General features: G+C 42.2%; 1 protein-coding gene across 3 annotated transcripts; it reads left to right on the forward strand.

Moving 5' to 3' along the window:
* The first annotated feature begins 148 nt into the window (after positions 1 to 148).
* rnf44 (ring finger protein 44) lies at positions 149 to 11,079 on the forward strand. Of its 3 annotated transcripts, none has more exons than XM_072439745.1 (11): positions 149 to 530; positions 3,640 to 3,832; positions 4,123 to 4,348; positions 5,475 to 5,642; positions 6,535 to 6,708; positions 7,351 to 7,512; positions 8,304 to 8,410; positions 8,477 to 8,564; positions 8,836 to 8,957; positions 9,039 to 9,138; positions 9,220 to 11,079. In XM_072439745.1, the coding sequence occupies exons 2-11, from the start codon at positions 3,726 to 3,728 to the stop codon at positions 9,280 to 9,282; spliced, it is 1,317 nt and encodes a 438-aa protein (XP_072295846.1). In that variant the 5' UTR covers positions 149 to 530; positions 3,640 to 3,725; the 3' UTR covers positions 9,283 to 11,079. The 3 variants fall into 3 exon arrangements, with proteins under 3 accessions (XP_072295846.1, XP_072295849.1, XP_072295848.1); XM_072439748.1 differs by having other exon boundaries at positions 153 to 530; positions 5,475 to 5,594; XM_072439747.1 differs by lacking the exon at positions 149 to 530 and adding an exon at positions 1,902 to 2,186.
* The last annotated feature ends 1,671 nt before the right edge of the window (positions 11,080 to 12,750 follow it).

A 12,750-nucleotide genomic window follows, 5' to 3' on the forward strand; every position in this document is an offset into this window, starting at 1 on the left:
TTGATATAAAACGGTCTATAGGCTTCTTGGCTGATTGGCTGTTATGGTTACATAAGAGGGAGGTCATATAGAGTCAATGTCTCCTTTCTGAGGGAGGGTAGTCCTGCTCCAGTCTTCACATGAACGTTTGAAACTTCGAGGGCAGTTGCGCGTGTTTGCTCCATTACGGTAAAAATGGCAGCTCGTGCGCGGTCTGCTCTGGAAATTGGCACAAATGGGGGGGTGACGAGGAGCAGCAGAGCGCCAAAACAAGAGCGGAGCTAGCTTGCTTGGTGAAGACTAAAGAACAACACAATCGGGGAAGGAACCATGTCTGGGTTTCGTGAACCGTAGAGAGACGCGGCGCGGCGGCCGGAGACGCGCAGATCCAGAGGACGCCAGATTTAGCACCTTTTTTCCATCGTCAGTGGTGAAGCCCACGGAATGTACCACTCGCGAACAGCTGACCACAGGATGCCGCACTTAGCTAGACGACATGTGAACATTACAAGAGAAACAATGGGATCCAATGACTGCTTATCAACAATCAGGTAACCGCGCTGCTCCGCTCCTTCTCGCGCCCCCTCTTCGTGTTTTGGGGGTGCAGAGTTTGCGTATTTGAGGCTAATTGTTGGTCGCGAGGCCCCTCCAGCCCCTCCTTGTTTTGCTGCTACCGCGAGTGATGTTGTAATGTTTACATTGGCTGTATGTGGCACATCACTGTCCTTGGGCTCGGATTCAGTTCGGTGCAGGTTTGGAAATGCGCAAAGTCTCCACCATGAAGCACACGCAGTATTCAGTAGTTTAGTTGCACTAATTGGTTCTGAAAGAATAAGGCCTAAAACACTGTTAACCTAATTAGTACATAGTGCTAATATGTCAATGACTGTACAGTGGCAGAATAAAGGCATATTTACTCGTGTTAAAGATGGAGAGGTTGACATGATCATGCGAGGCCAACGTTACATAAGCGGCTGGTGTCTACAGCAGGACACTGGCCTCCAATGAGAGTCAGAGCACCGCGAACCAATAACAGGGCTGCGGTTAAAGCAGCGGGGTGCGCAATAAAGTACTGCTCAAGTCTGTTTAACCCACATGAGTATTGCTATTGTGATACTAGGCCTTCCCAGGTAGACCTGCTTCCATGTAGTCCTGTGTCTCATCCACTGTCAGTGGGGTGAAGATGGGTTAAAGATGCATCTTCTCATCAGTCCCACATCAGACATCAGCCTATACAGGTTTATTTACTGCAGAGTCAGCGAGAACTGTGAATCTTCTTTTCCAAGGTCAGGTTTATACATTGTCCCAAACTAAAGTAAAGTGAACCCTGAGGATTTGGACTAGTTTATAAGATAATATAAGATAATCCTTTATTGTCCACACGTGGGGAAATTTCATTGATGAGAGTTACAATGTTGTAAATATATTAGCCCACACCCAATATAATTAATTAGTCTCTACATCTGAATAATTAAATGTGAGGAAAAGAGGAAGTGGCTATAGCCAACACGCCTATGATTAATAAGTGTAAGTTACAGTTAACTATTTCTATACAGCTCATTTGGTCCATTATATTATTAGGCCAGATGTGTCACAGTATGTAGGCTATGATTGTAAATCGTGGTGTTATTTATAGTTTGCAATCCGTGTGCTTGAGTCAGTGGGACGTCTATCCATTTGATGCCATGATGGAAATTGTTCTCTGGGGGAAACTATACTGTAACTTACTGTAATAATCGAATGACCTGCCACCTGTTAGAGCTGTGGCTCATTTGACATTCATTCATTTCCTGCCTGATGACCGTCCACATTGTTAACGCACAGGAAAAGCAGCTGCTGTCTTGTTGTTTTGATCCGCTGTATCTGCTCGTCTGTGGGCGGGCCGCTGTCTGACTTTGCCGCGCCGCGATTGGTCGACTCGGAGCAGGGGGCGGAGCCTACCCATAACAATGCGATTCAAGGAACATGCACGCGCCAAGGAGTGTTGTTGTCGCTGCTTAGTTACTGTCACATTCGACTTATTTCGTCGGCACTTTTAGCTCCGGGACCACTCCGCGAAACCTCACCCGCAACCTCATTCCATCGCCGGACACAACCGGCCCCGCATGCTGCAACTACAGGCGTTTGTTAGCACGTTAGCATTAGCAGGCTACTAGCACCACCGTCGGGGACATTGTCAAAAATATCTCGCGTTTGGCTTTTGTCAGGTAAGATACTGTTTGGTTGAAAACTGTTGACACGTGCAAAGTGTTTCTACTCTAGAGGAGAGGCACATTGGATTAAACCATCCCCCACAAACAAGCTAAAAGTAGTGCTGTGCTTGCTCTTCACATGCTAACCCTGTTTATCAGAGCAGTTTAGGGGTGTAACGGTTAACGGTGAAAAAAATAATGTTCCTTTGTCGAGAAATTCCACTGAAAACGCGATGAAAATGTTTAGAAACGCTCTAACTTTGAGTCCACAGTGATTGATAACAGACTTCAGTAATAACGTAGCTTAATCATCAGTATACGTTTGTCTATCTGTGATTCAAACCGGTGATGGTGTTGTTCTCATTGCATTTCCACACCTAAAAAGCAAGTCAAATTTTGCACATTTTCTTTCTAGACATGGGGTTTTGCTTATGTTCTGTTTGCAGCTGTTGTGTTGAACAAAGCCAGTGGAGCCAGGCTAAAGTTAGCAGCTCTCCTTCAGCTGAGGTCGGGCGTGCGCGGAAGCCGAACCCTCTGCGACTTATGTTGTTATGTCAAAAATGCAATGCTCAGTTCGGTTTTGTTCGGTACACAGACTATCTCGAGAAGAAACCTCCAGTCCTGTGTTTGCCCACGGTCTCCTTTCTCTGCTGTGTCTTTGTTGTTGCTTTGTCTCTGAGCACATGGCTTTCCGTGTTTTTGTTCTGGTGCTCCACAGCGACCCCTATGTGTAGTCGGGGAGAAACTGTGGAAGAAAGAGGGACAAGTGGATGAATGGGGTGGGACCATGGATCTATTCACAGGATGGGACATGAATGACACGAAGCCACGTACATTTAAGCTCATAGATGATCATACGTTTTTATCAATCACGTACACAGATGGATTGGAATGGCAAAATGCACCCCAAAAAGTCTTGATTTCTTTGCTAGAAAATTAAACACAAATGATCTTTTCTATAGTAATCTATAGCAGCAGTGAAAAAGTGGGATGTGTTTTTAATACGAGGGACGCGGGCCTAAATGGCTTCGCAGATCAACCAATCTTGAATCAATGTTGAATGAATGCATTTGTTTTGCTGCCAAAACGTATTTTAATTTCATAATAGAATTGTGTAGTTTTTTTTTTTAAATTCCAAGCTTCCTTATAATCTTTTATTTTGGACATGTAGAATTAAGCTTTGAAACTTTTCTTTTTATACCACTTTTTTAATAAATATGTTAAAACTTTCTCTTGCATCCTTCCTTATTAATGGCATCACTACTAAAATTTAAAATAAGTTTTGATACTAAACAATAGGCTCAAAAGATTTCAGTACCACAATGATGACAAAAAACCTTTGGGGATGTATTGTAGTTTTCAACACAAACTTGTTTAGGAATTTTGATACTTAACACCGTTATCGCGTTGCAGGTAGAATGAAAGTAACTTTTGTTGTCTAAGTTATGTTTTATGTTGTTTTTTACAGGGTGTAGACAATCAGAGGCCACATCCAAGTGCCTCCACTGGGCACTTTCCATTCCCGGCGTGTGACTCGTCTGCACGACGTCACCAATGCGACCATGGGAAGTAGCAGTGAATAGGCTGCCACCAACAGCCCCCTTAAACCCCCGGAGGTTCCTCGCAGAGCCCTGCAACACCCCTGTGCATCTCAGGAGAAGGTCTGCATGCACTTTTGACACAGGCTTCACAAGTCACATCAGACATTATTATTTGGATACTAAAAAAATATGTCACACAACAGAACAAAATGCAACTTTTCCTGAACAGTTTTAGAATGTTCTTCCACTTTATCAGAACTAGTCTCTGACCTAAAGTGCTTCTATTTTGTGTTGAAAATGTCTTGTTGTTGCCAGATATTTCACAACATTTTAACTAGAAGTGATCAATACACAGGATAAGTGCAGCCATTTCCCTCTGAGTTTTGTATTTATTGTGCATTTCTCTGCAGCCCACCAGTGAGACGCCAGTGGGGCCGTCGAGACAGACCTGTACTGCACACTTCCCTGGTTCACGATGAGAACTTGCACCATTTGCTTTTCTCTCAGCATCACCACCAACAGGTTCCTTTAGATGACTCCAGACAATACAGCCATACCAGCGCAGCACCACGCATGCTTCACCCTGCGGCCCACCTGCCCCAGCAGAGCCCCATCATGGTGGATCTGCATGAACAGGTAACGCACAGAGCTGCTCTCTCCACGCTGCAAGTTTAGAAGGACAGGTTAAAGGCAATATGATGATAGAACACACCAATCATTGCAACTGGAAGTCAAATTCTTATTCACTTATGCAAATATGAGAGGAGGCTAATCCGGCTAATCCACTTCTTCAAACTGATTATATTTCATTTTTTGTCTATTCATCTTATTCGGGAAGTTGCCACAGCTCCGGCCATTATCTGTAGCCCTTTCTCCAGTTGTGGGATTTTGCTTAGGGGGGCCATTTTCAAGACAAAATAAGTTATAAACAGACTATAAAACAGTTTTCAAGCTTGTTGGTGCACATGAACACTGAGCATTTTATGTTGCAATATTTTTGTACCGAGACCGTAAGTGTGAATCACAATGGAAGGGCGGGTCAGTAGCAGTCAGGAGTAAAAGTGTGAAGTGTGAAATAAGGTGAATGAGACAAATTTTACTTCAATCAGGACCCCAAAGTGCAGCCCGCAGTTAAGCTCTGTATACCAGTAAAGAATGTGTTCCAGACTTCAGTAATCTGAGTATCTGAAAAGGTACTTCTTTTTGTAGTAATTAAGTCTTACTTTAACTTTTTTTTAAGCTCCTCCGCCAAAAATATAATTTTAAAAGAACGTTTATTTTAATAAATATGTAGTGTAGATAATTCTTCCTTCCCCACCTTTGGTTTGGTCTATGGAAAGTATTTTGCATCAGGAATGACATCTGATTTAATCATGGAGATATTGATATGGCTGAGAATGAGGTATTGACCCAAGATAAAATTGCCTCATGTGCAATTTTATGCTTAGGGTTTGTATCTCATTTTCCCAGCAGTGATACAATTGGATACAGCAGATTAGTTCATTTAATTTACAGTGTACATGCTAGATTATAGAAAATATACAAATGTACACATACCAAACAATACAAGAAAGATGACACAGGGCAATAAAAAGCAAGCTTGGTTTTTCATGCACAGTTTAAGTTGCAGTTTGAAAGTGGATATTGTTTTATTGTCGGAGGAAGAGTCCCTTTAACAGAGAAAACAGTTTTGAGTTCTTCTCATGTACAAAATGTGTGAATTTACGTGTCATTTGTAAACGTGTTGTCTCCCTAACTGCAGATGCACCAGGGATCGGTCCCAATATCATACACTGTTACCACGGTGACGACCCACGGCTTCCCCATCCACACCGGGCAGCCCCTTCCCGGGTGCAGCACTCAGCAGCTGCCAGCATGCTCGGTAATGTTCAGCGGACAGCTCTCTCTGCTCTGCTGCCTTCCTCCTCCTGTGAGTTTGAAAAGGAAGAGCCCAAATGTCAGTGGCATCCATGTAGCGCACCATCTCGCCATGCAATCTGTCACTGTTCAAAGTAGTGAGCTGCTTGTAGTGTGCGAGGTGACCACAGTTAAATGAACCTCGATCAATCATAGTTTATTAAATGTGGTACTTGTCGCGCTTCACTGTAATATTTGGTGGTGCTGGAAAAGATTGTTTAAAGAGGCTTGTGTTGTGGCATTGTTGTCCGTGTTGTGGTTTATGTAACACATTGCTCTTCACCAGAAATGAATCATTAAGTGCCATACTGTAATTAAAAAAAGCTATGTGTATTTTAAGCTTGTTTTCGCCCAGTGGTCCGGTAATGAAGCAACAGTCTTTACTTCACAGTTAAGCTGCTTCTTCTGGGCTTTCTTATGTTTTTGAGGTTTAATAAATGTAACTAAATAAAGTCAAAGTTCCATTTATTTATTTTTAAGTAGTAGGGCTGGGCAATGTAACATAAAAAGAATCCTGATCACACATTATTTATTTTTATCTAATTAAAGCAATTTATCTAATTAAAATTATATAAAAATGTCTTTCAATATTAATTTCCTGAACATTAACAATACAGAATTTTAATCATTGACATTTAACACAAGAAATTGTAAAGAGAATAATAAATATATATATACCTCCAATGTCTGAATTCAGCTCCAAACCTCATGCTTTTACTAACTGAGGATTGGCTGTCAACTTCAAGCATATCATTGAAGATTGAAATTAATTGCACAGCTCTCCCAGTAAGTCCGGACCACTCGGCATGTAAACAATAACTAATTGTTATAATAAATTGTTTGCTAGTTTGTCGCTACATAAGATTTAACGCGTGGGTTCATGTTGTCCGTGTTGTCTCTTTCAGCTCATCCAGGCATGCACCATGCAGCATATGCCAGTGTCTTATCAAGCCTTCCCGCCCCTGATCTCCAGCGAACATTTTGTATTGCACCCGACGCCCTCTGTCCCGCCCCACCAGCCACCGCACCTTACACCTCTGAGCCAGTTTGTCCCTTTACAGCCTCAGCACCCACGCATGGTGAGTGGACTCGGCTCATTTCGAAAGCCTGTTTGTTTTCCCTTTCTATAATGTGATGGTTATAACACAGGTCCTTTTTATTCTACAGATTTGATCAAACTACAGTTAAAAAATACCAACACTTTACCTGCCCGTATCTCATTTGAACAGTAAAGCTGCACTTTGTAACTTTTCTAGTGAAGGTACCGCTACCTGCTCGGCACCAGAGATGTTATTGCAACCGTACATCCTTAAATTAACAGGATTATTACTGTGAGCAACTCATCTCTCCACATATCTGACAGAAAAGTTACATAGTGTACCTTTAACTGCAGCGTTCATGTAATCTCGGAAACTTCGTAAGCACCCGCCTTCATTAGAGCAGCTCGCGAAAGGCTTATGCAACAATAAAACACATTTAATTTAAACATGAATGTCTTTGCTGATGCCATGGAAATGTATTTTAGAACAACCAGTGTGTGATTAAAAAAAAACAAAATCTCTCGTTGAAATTCGGGCCCGAGTTGGAGTCAGAGGTCAGAGCTTCCGAGTTTGCGAGAGCAAATGAATGTGGCAAAAGTACTGGAGGACGTTGTGTTGTCATTTTGAGGCCAGTAGAGTTTGTGTGTGAGTGTGTGTGTTCACGGTCGTGTCCTGCTTCAGCCTCTGCAGAGGGTGGACAATGAAGTGGACCTAAGAGGGGACCAGCACCCACTAGGGACCTTCTCGTACCCTCCGTCCCACCACCCACCAGCGCTGCCTCCGTCTCTGCCCCTACAGTATCTTCCTCAAGAGCCTCTGCATCAGGAGCTTCCCTTTGGAGTGGTAAGAGAAACGGACCGAGCAGGAACTATTTTAGTACGACCTACATAAGCACACACTGACACACTTCTGGGCTCACGGTCTGCTCCGCACACAAACACAAGGCCTTTAACTTTCTTACATCAACTATTGCGCCCCACCTTTCATTATTAAATGTAAAGCTGAGTTTAAACGCATTTTAATTGAGATTCTGTTATTTCTAATTGTCAATGACCAGCTCTTTTGAATCAAGAGGTCCACAACCGATGCCCTGTCAGTAAAAACATATCTATAATATGTCTGGAGCAGAGTTCAGACTTTGGAGGAAGAATTTTCACTAGTTTTAAATGGCATTGATTAGGTTTGTGTTGTATCTAAGAGAAACCTCAGAAATCAATCTCCATCACAATTATATAACCCACTGCTGATTTCGCTAGCATGCAGACAAAAGATTAACTTGCAAAACTAGATAAACAAAAATAAACATGTAATTTATTACTCACTGGATTAATGCTATAGTACAACTATATTTCATGAGAAATCCACTTGAAAACAAAAGCTTATTATTCAAGGAAACCTGGACACTTCCTAAACTTTTTACAATTACAGTAATAATAAAATTAAATATTATGGAGTAAAATGTAAATTTACAAAAATGCACACACGTGTGATGCTTATTTTAATGCACAACATCAGGGGAAATTAACTGGAGACACACATTGGTAAAGGAGAGACTGAGTTGACTGGAAGATCAGGGCATGACCCTGGGTTTAGACTTGGCTGGTGAGGTTTAACCAGCGCCTGTTTTGTTTCAGCCATACCCCCACATGTTGCCGCGGCGACAGCGATACCGGCCACAGCAGCCGTTGCCCCCTCCACCTCCTCCTCCATCCTACTACCCCGGCTTCCTCCCCTACTTCCTGTGAGTAAAACACGGATAAACATGGGTAAACTTCACCATGTGGCTCAACCCTCTTTCTCTGGTCAGGTCAATGCTTCCTGTGCCTCCGACGGCAGTGGGCCCCGCCATAAGCCTCGATCTGGATGTGGATGATGTGGAAATGGAGAACTATGAGGTAAACGTAATGCAATAAACAGTCTGTATGCTTTGAGAGGACGATGTTTAAATGGCAGATGTAGTGACACTGGAAGCCAGTTTGACAGAATTATGCCCAAATTAGATAATTATGTCAAAATGAGAGTACACATAGTATGATAGTGTAAATATGGCTCTTGTGTGGGAATGTTTCATTGAGAAATACAAGTAAAGGACAAATGATCTAAATTCTTACACTGGGTATCCAGGAACTCTAGCTCTGATCTTTCATTTTGTTTGTTCGTTTCCAGGCACTGTTGAATCTTGCTGAGCGACTGGGAGAGGCTAAACCTCGTGGACTGACTAAAGCAGATATAGAGCAGCTTCCATCGTACAGATTCAACTCAGAGAATCATCTTTCTGAACAAACGCTGTGAGCCCTTCTTTATTAGGCATCTGTTTGGGATTTTTAGACTTTTATAGATCTGAAACTGACCCTTTTCTTTTCTCTTAGGTGTGTTGTATGCTTTAGTGACTTTGAGTGTAGGCAGCTACTTCGGGTATTACCTTGTAACCACGAGTTCCACGCGAAGTGTGTGGACAAATGGTTAAAGGTAGGTTGCATGTTTGCATTGTGCCAGATATACATCATCTTTTTTGACTAAAATTGTCTCATGTCCTGTGTCAACTTGCAGACCAATCGCACTTGTCCCATTTGCCGAGCAGATGCCTCGGACGTGCAACGGGAGGCGGAGTGAGCGCCCCCTGCTGGACTGTGCTTCACTCTGTCCTGAGGCTGAGACTCTGCGCCTGAACCTGCGCCTCCAGTGTTTAGCTTACCGACCCACTCCTGTCCTTTCTCTATGAAAAGCAATCCAGGAAATCTGGAGCCTGTTGTACCTCTGCTGTGCGTCATTGAGTCTCATGAAACCCACTGCCTATTGCAGCCTAAAGCCACAGTCGTGGATTGCCAGCCACTTCTGTCTCTGCCCCTTTTGTCACAGATTCCAAAGATTTCCCTACAATGCATTATTCGCTGCTTTTGTTTACAGGGTTTCAATTTGATTTGGATCTGATTGTGGTCACAAGAACAGTGTTGGACTGGTCGGGAGCCTGGGGTAAGAAGGCTGGACACTTTGTGCAATTAGCAGAAATGGGATGGGCTTTCTTCACAGCATGGGTATCTGTGTTTGGGGGCACCGCCTGACCATCATAGATGCATGTTTGCGTAGGTGTTGGGCTAAGTGACTTGTTAATAATGTATGTTCTGCAATAATGTATTGATCATTTCAACAGTTTTACCTTTACCTTATGTTAGATTTGCCAATGCTTTTGTGAATGTGTGACTTGCTGTGGTTTAATGCAGATTCAAGCGCCAGGTCGGACTGCAAAGTGACAGGCCGTGTAACTGTGGGGTGCTGCTCTGTGCCCCCAATAATCTGCTCTGGAAAAAAAAGGATTTCGAGACTGCGTCTTTTTGAGGTCATTGGACAAAACTGCACAAGTGCTACATCCATCTTTCACGTTGGCCATTTTCCTCTGGCAAGTTGTACCACACGTGTGTGCATACTGTTTGTCCTGCTCACAGAGCCAATGCATTGTGTAACCACTGGATACAGGGCAGCATGCTAGGGTTTGCATGAACTGTTGATTCAGATTAGCAATATTTTAATCAAGCATTGCCACCAAAATCTTAATCTTAAATGTACGAAAAAGAAGTAACAAAGAAGCATATTAAAATAACTGCTTGCTAGTGGAGAAGGCGCCGTGAGGGACACTAGCATGTGGTTCCACTGTGTTTAGAAGACAGTGGACGTCAGGCGGCTGCGCTCACACCGCCGTAAACGAAGGCCTGTGCAGAAAGCAATATGTGCCGCTAGGGAGTTTTACAAACATTCTTCCTTCCGCTTTAGGAACACTGGGCTTTTCATTTCTGTTTGTGAGCCAACTCCATTCTACAGATATAGCCTGTTGTTCTAAATTACTGATCTGCCTTCAAATGACCTTGACAAGCACAAACCTGTTGTTAACCCTGGAAAAAAAAAGTTGATTTCTCCTCTGTTGAACGTATGCAGTTTACAAGAAGTTTATTTATTGATTTTATCTTGTAGAGAAAATCCCTTGAAGGAAACAGACAGAGCACTATATGTGTCTGGTGTGTGTTACGTCTGGTGACTTGGTCAGGTCATTGTGTTAGGCCATGGTAATGCTATTGTATGTGTAGTGTCAGCGTGAATGCTTTAGGTAAACCTTTGAAGACAGAAGAATGTCCGTGTAGAAGTCACTGGTGTCGCTCGCTGTCCCCGTCCTGTGATCTGGAGGGGTCAAACGGCTGAGTGTCCAGTAGTGAAGGAACACTGTTAGACTTCTAGATCACACAAAAAAACACGAAATGGGGAGGAAAGAGCCACAGATGAATTTGTTGCTTTGTAATAACTCTTGTCTCTTAACTGCCCCAGTAAGCACTAACAGGCCTCGGACCCTCGCCGCTTGTGAGGAGTCTCGCCTTTTCCTCAACTTTTGTTTCTTAAGTGAATGTGAGTCTTGTGTGTGTGTGCCACCTTCAAGAGAAAAAAGAAGCCATTTAATAAGTTTAACCCACAGCTTTGAGAATAACCTATGTGTACATATCTATTCGCTGGCATATATTGTAAGTTTAAAAAAATACTCAGGGCCTCTCGGTATATAAAACAAAGGATAAGAGTCCATTTCCAATGGATTGGATGCCATGAAAAGGTATATCTGAGTTTAGTTTTGGTCGTTTTCTTCAGACCATAAATCTTTTAATGTAATCAATTATAATATTCTGTTTTGTCTGAAATAGTAAAGAAGACATTGTTTAAGACAGGCATGCAAGAAAAAAATACAGAAGTTATATTAGTATTCACTGAAAAGAGGCACTGCTACTCATAACAAGTGTATTATTCAATACTTTGGACTTTTGTTCTTGTACTCAGACAATATGTTTAAGCATAGCGGTTGTGATCTCGTTTCTAAACGTGCCACAGTGCGTTCTATCTACCTATTTTACTCCCAGATCTACTCCGAGGTGTTTGCATGATTTAAAAAAAAGATTACAAGTGTGTTCTGGTGGAGGACTTCTCAAACTCTGGTGGGGACCTATTTAATGGTGCACAATATGCATGCGTGTCAACCAGATCCAACTGATTTTAGCTCTAGTTGGCTTGGGTTCTGGTGTTTGGATCTTAACGCTCAGCTGATAACTGCCATGCATTGTACTGCACACATTTTTAACAGAACTGAATGACTACAAGATTTTATTGCGCTAACTTCATTTTATAAGGGAAAAAAGCTGGTCTTAAGTCAAGTTCTTCTTACATTGAGTTCCTGTTAATGCCCTGATGACTGAAAACACGCTCTGAAACTACTGTAGTTTATCAAAAGCCATAGTGACAAGGTGCTAGGTGTTCTGCTTTTAGGTATGAAATCTCACGTTGCGTGAATGCAATAGTTTGTCATGGATCCCATGTATTCTTGAAGCATGTTATACTAATATCCGAAACACTGTCAGTGCAGATCAGTAGAGTTTAAGGATTAAAAAATGAACCTCAGTGTTGTCATACTTTCTTCAGTGTAGTACTGTTACTGCCTCTACCAGGCTCTTGCTCAGTGTATCAATATTTAAAATGTATTGTTCACATATAGATAACCTTAATTCATGTTAATGTTGGCACTGTTATGTTTAGAGTATCTATTTAATTGACAATATCCAATAACCAGGTTAAAAGAAAGCATAGCCCATTCAAACCTAAGTGACAACTGAGAATAGAGTCTTGTAGTCTTTCTGTTAAGGGTTTCTGAATACTCTCACAGCTTGTATGGTGCAAAAACGTGTTCCAATAAGCAGCTAAAATTTATTTAGGATTTGTGATTGATTGCTCCGTAGATGCCATTTATTGTTTACCAATGAGTTTTGCTGTGGTGGGATAGTGGTTTACTGTTCTTACTCTCCCTGGCCTCTAGGGGGCCTCGCCTGACCACCAGACTTCCCACCGCCAACAGAGCCAGGGCATGTGTTGTGTGTAGGCAGATGTTTTGCTTTGGTACTTGCACATTTACAGTTACCTCATTTTTTCCATGTTTGTATTGGGCGAGGGAGAAAACGACTAATATATATTCTATATAGGAAATGGTTCTTTATTGTTTTAATTTTTCATTCCATTGGAAGCATATTGTTTGTAGCATTTAACATAACTAGTTCGTGT

This window comes from Eucyclogobius newberryi, unplaced genomic scaffold, assembly GCF_026437365.1.
Source record: "Eucyclogobius newberryi isolate DKJ021-1_F unplaced genomic scaffold, fEucNew1.0.hap1 SCAF_11, whole genome shotgun sequence".
NCBI classification, from domain to species: Eukaryota; Metazoa; Chordata; class Actinopteri; order Gobiiformes; family Gobiidae; genus Eucyclogobius; species Eucyclogobius newberryi.

Coding starts and splice junctions, on each gene's coding strand:
- rnf44 (XM_072439745.1), top strand. CDS start 3,726: ATGCGACCATGGGAAGTAGCAGTGAATAGGCTGCCACCAACAGCCCCC. Junction 7,513..8,303: donor AGGAGCTTCCCTTTGGAGTG/GTAAGAGAAACG, acceptor GTTTTGTTTCAG/CCATACCCCCACATGTTGCC. Junction 9,139..9,219: donor GTGTGGACAAATGGTTAAAG/GTAGGTTGCATG, acceptor GTCAACTTGCAG/ACCAATCGCACTTGTCCCAT.